Source organism: Nothoprocta perdicaria, unplaced genomic scaffold (genome assembly GCF_003342845.1).
Source record: "Nothoprocta perdicaria isolate Ctin4 unplaced genomic scaffold, notPer1 scaffold_541, whole genome shotgun sequence".
Classification (NCBI taxonomy): Eukaryota; Metazoa; Chordata; class Aves; order Tinamiformes; family Tinamidae; genus Nothoprocta; species Nothoprocta perdicaria.
The window spans coordinates 10,637-15,039 of record NW_020455801.1 but is presented as its reverse complement, the minus strand read 5'-3'; the positions used below and the strand labels follow the sequence as shown (position 1 = coordinate 15,039).

The following is a 4,403-nucleotide window of genomic DNA, read 5'->3' as shown; positions in this document are numbered from 1 at the left end:
AGGAGAGGAGAGGAGAGGAGAGGAGAGGAGAGGAGAGGAAAAAGACTTTAGCATTTGGTGTTTTAGATCAAGAAGACTAGGCTAGTCGTTGGGCCCCTCTCCAATGGAAGATGGTGAGAATCCGCCTGCGGATCTGCTTAGTTTTCCAGCTGTAGATGAATGGGTTCAGGATGGGTGGCACCAGGAGATAGGCATCAGCCATGAGTGTGTGAGTGAGGGCAGGCAGATGCTTCCCAAACCTGTGGATGATGGACAAGCTAATGAGAGGGATGTAGAAGACCAGTACAGCACAGAGGTGGGAGACGCAGGTACTAAAAGCTTTGACTCGGGATTCATGGGAGGTGGTGCTCATGATGGCCCTGACGATCATCATGTAGGACAGGAGGATGGCCATGGAGTCGAGGCCCTTGGTGAGTATCACCGCAGTCAGCCCATACACACTGTTGACCCTGACATCTCCACAGGCCAACCTTAGCATGTCCTGGTGCAGGCAAAAGGAGTGCGACAGGAGCATGGACCTGCAGAAAGGGAGCTTCTTGATAAGGACAGCAACGGGGAGCACCACACAGACACCCCGCATGAAGATCACGCCTCCTGCTTTCATGATCAGGGTGCCTGTCAAGATAGAGGCGTATTGCAAAGGGTAGCAGATAGCGACGAAGCGGTCAAGGGCCATGGCAACCAGCACTCCGGACTCAATGGCAGAGAAGGAGTGGATGAAGTACATCTGGATAATGCATGCATCAAAATGGAGGGAGGTGGACTCAAACCAGAATATGCCCAGCATTGAGGGTAGTGTGGAGACAGATAAGCCCAGGTCTGCCAAGGCCAGCATGGAGAGGAGAGAGTACATTGGTGTATGGAGAGTGAAGTCTGTCTTTATGGTCCAGAGCAAAGTGCAGTTCCCCAAGAGCATGAGGAGGTACAGACAGCTGAGAGGGAATGCTATCCAGTAGTTACTCATTGGTAGGCCAGGAATCCCGGTGAGGATGAAGGTTAGAGGACTGAAAACAGTGTTATTGGCAGCAGACATCTCATGTACCAAGGACTCGGGAGTCGCTCAGTCATAGATCTTCCTAGAATAACATCTGTGTTATGAAGCTCTGCCCACACATTGCATAGAGCCAGGCTGGAGACACTCGGACAGCTGCCACCTGAGCCTCATCCATCAAACCCAACCACGGGGCAGCATCAGCAGATCATGTGCAGACCTCTGCGGCTCAGCTTCCGTCCAGACGTGGAGGAGCAGCACAGCATATGGTAGGGGTCTCCTAGACATAGTCCCTGGGCTCTAAACACCAGGGATTGCAGGACATCTTCATGCTGAACCCTTTGGAGAGCTTGCCGAGAGTTTTTCAGCAGTGTAAGCAAGGTTCAACCTTGCTAGGCTGGGGCGAAGGCCTGAGACTGAGCTCCTCCTGCCTGCTGAAGGAGAAAAGTGAGATCTGGGGTGGATACTTGGGATGAAAGTCCTAGGGAAGGACCTGCTGCTCCACAGCTGCTGGGACAGATAGAAAAGACATTGGGCAGCTACAGGGCTTGGCATTGGCAGGGACAGAACCGGTGCTGGGTTCTGCACGAGCTGGAGCAAGAAGTCAGGAGAAGGGAAGAAGGGGGATGGAAAGATGAGAGACAAATAGGGAAAGGCCAGTGTGCAAAGCCAAGTGCAGCCAGAAGAAAGAGAAAATATTTTGCCCTGGAGTGGGATGCAGAGCTGCTATGCTTGGCTCTGTGCTGATTTTTTCCTCTTTTTGATTAATCGTGGTAAAAACATAAAAGTTTCAGGAGTTTTATGAGCTAAACTGCTAGGCCAATTGACTAAACTAGCCCTGGTGGAAGAAAAACGAAGTTGTGATTTTCGGCTGCCAAAAAGGTTGCATGGAAACCAAGCATAAATGCTCTTTCTTCACTTAACTATTCTGGAAACAACCTGTTTCACGGACAGCTCCCTGGCTGCCACCCGAGACCAGCGGCTGTGCACAGTGACCACGAGGCAGAGGATTTCCAAAATAATTTCCATTTTTCCAAGGAAAAATTCCAGGAGAGCTTGTCACTTAAATTTAGCACATCTCAAAAGCACAGTGCAAGCAGCCAGAGCTCAAAGCAGCACATCCCCTGCCCATGCCATGACAGATCAGGGGGAATTCTCTGTTCGACAGGAAACAGGCCCATTTTCATCACTGAAAAGCGCAAACTAAGGTTTGTTCTTAAGTACAGGTCAATATACATTATCTTAGTCATTGTCCTCTACCAAAAATAATAAGAAATAACCTCAAGATTTTGCATGAGCAAGGCATCGCTTTGAGAGATGGGTCTCTTTCTGCCTACAAATCTGCCTCCCACAGAGACCTACAGATAGATAAGGACCTACAGGGTGCTGCTCTGTCACAGCAGCATAGAGTAGATAAGGTAGATAAGGACTTAAAGAACAAAAGCAAAGCTCTGTTCCTGCAGAGAGCAAACTCCTTGCACAAACAAACATACACATTCCTTCACAATTGAGGGAATTAAAGGAGTTTATAGTCACCAGCCAAGATCAGTGTTTATTTAGTCCTTTCGCATCAAGCCCATCTTTACACAGGAGGTCAAAGCAAAACAACCTTCTGTCCTAGCACTTTTCTAATATGCTGGTTCTTCACTTCAGAGTGAAATTTCTCACTTTGATTCAGGTGCACAAATAAAGTGCCCTTCTTGGGGAAGGACGTGTGTATCCTGCATCCCTCCGTTGCCTCTGTACTTACCTCGGCAGAGCAGAGGATGTGGGCAGGGATGCAGGGCAGCCCCAGGTGCAGACGTACACGGACAGAGCTTCTGCTGGAGAGCCCTATTTAACCAGACACACCAAACCCCAGGGGATTCTGCCCTGGAGAGGGGAGACACAGCTGCAAACTTGGCTCTTGAGGCTGCGAGCACCACGATGTGACCAAGCAAATGGGATGGACAGACACCCCTCGACACTGGGTCATGATGGTGGCCCCTGGCATGGGCTGGAACTGTGGTCCTGGTTACTGGGAGGAGAAAAACATGAGGCTTTGTACAGGAAAACGAAGTGTTAGCAGGGGATGTTGAAAGCAGAACTGCAGTGTTCTCAGGCATGTGCAGGCAATAGTGGTTTTCCAGTGGCTTGGACTTCTCTAAATATTTTCTGAAGTGTCCTTCCTTGGAGAACATCATTGCCTCGCTCCTGGCTGATGTCTGGAAGGTCCAGCGTGGGCTTCCTGGAGCTCCAAGATACACTGTCACAAGCAGCCTTGTTCAAGACAAGACACTGTCACCACCAAAAAGTTATGGCAGAAGCTGTGATAGAAGGTGGATTTCCACCACCCGAGAAGCCTAATCCCTCTGCAGAGCAACTCCTCCTGGATGAAGACCAACCTGGGCCTTCAGCTGAGCAAGCAGAGCACTGTGGAAGGACTTACTGTGTTATTTTCCAGGTGAAACCCTGACTCACATCAAATGTGTTTGAAAAATAAATAAAACACCACCATAGTAACTACAGAGTCAGCCCTCCTGCCAAGCAGAAGCCAGGCACAGTCTACTCGATAATTCCTGCGTACAGATAATAATTTTAAACTAAACAAGGGCATGCTGTTTAGAAAGTTATGGCATAAATATTACTCGGCTTCTGTGTTTTCCTAAGGATTGTTTAACTGCAGAGGTGAGTTCCAGAGGGAGGCCGGTGTGCATTTCCAGCAGCCTCCAGTGCCAGATGGTGGCTGCAGATCTGCCTTCATTAAATGGATGGGACCTCCTTGATGCTTGAGGACTGGTTAGCTCTGGTCATGTCACTACCCAGCCTCTGCATCCCAGACAGGGTTTGAAGGCAAATGCAGGACCAGGGTCCCAAGCCTTGGTCCCAAGCGCAGGTCCAATTAAGAGCACCATAATAAAGGGAGGCCAGACTCAAGGGAAGGTCTGGCAGCTTTCCTGGTTGCACATGATGCTTGATGGCCTGAACAATGCTTCTCATGGGCACCAAAGACTGCAGCATGAGGCTGCTCTGCCGACTGCAACATGGGATAGGTGCAAGGGGCTCATCCCATGGGATGGGAAATAGAGTGCTGGGAAAGAGAGGGGAATTAATCTCCCTTTTTGCCACATCTAGGCATGCAACCACCTACCAGCAGGTAAAGGAACATCTAGAGCATTCCTCTGGTGAACTCACACAAGACCTTGGATCATTTGGACTTGTGGAAGGTGTCCAGTGACTACAGCAGAAACCAGAGGGACACATGAGTCTGGGTGCATGACATGTGTGTGCTTGTGCAGGCATGTGCATGCGTGTGCTAGGTGTGTGAGTGTGCAATATGCACCTATACAATGGATGTATGGGTTCATGGATGGGACTGTGTCCACATGCCTGCATACAAGGTGAGCACATGCAAGTATGGACGTGTCTATGT

At 49.7% G+C, this 4,403-nt stretch overlaps 1 protein-coding gene across 1 annotated transcript; it reads right to left on the bottom strand.

Moving 5' to 3' along the window:
• Positions 1 to 76: 76 nt before the first annotated feature.
• On the bottom strand, positions 77 to 1,033 carry LOC112955195 (olfactory receptor 51H1-like). Its single transcript, XM_026048471.1, has one exon. It carries the CDS (start codon positions 1,031 to 1,033, stop codon positions 77 to 79), a length of 957 nt encoding a protein of 318 aa, XP_025904256.1.
• Positions 1,034 to 4,403: the final 3,370 nt, after the last annotated feature.

Coding starts and splice junctions, on each gene's coding strand:
- LOC112955195 (XM_026048471.1), bottom strand. CDS start 1,033: ATGTCTGCTGCCAATAACACTGTTTTCAGTCCTCTAACCTTCATCCTC.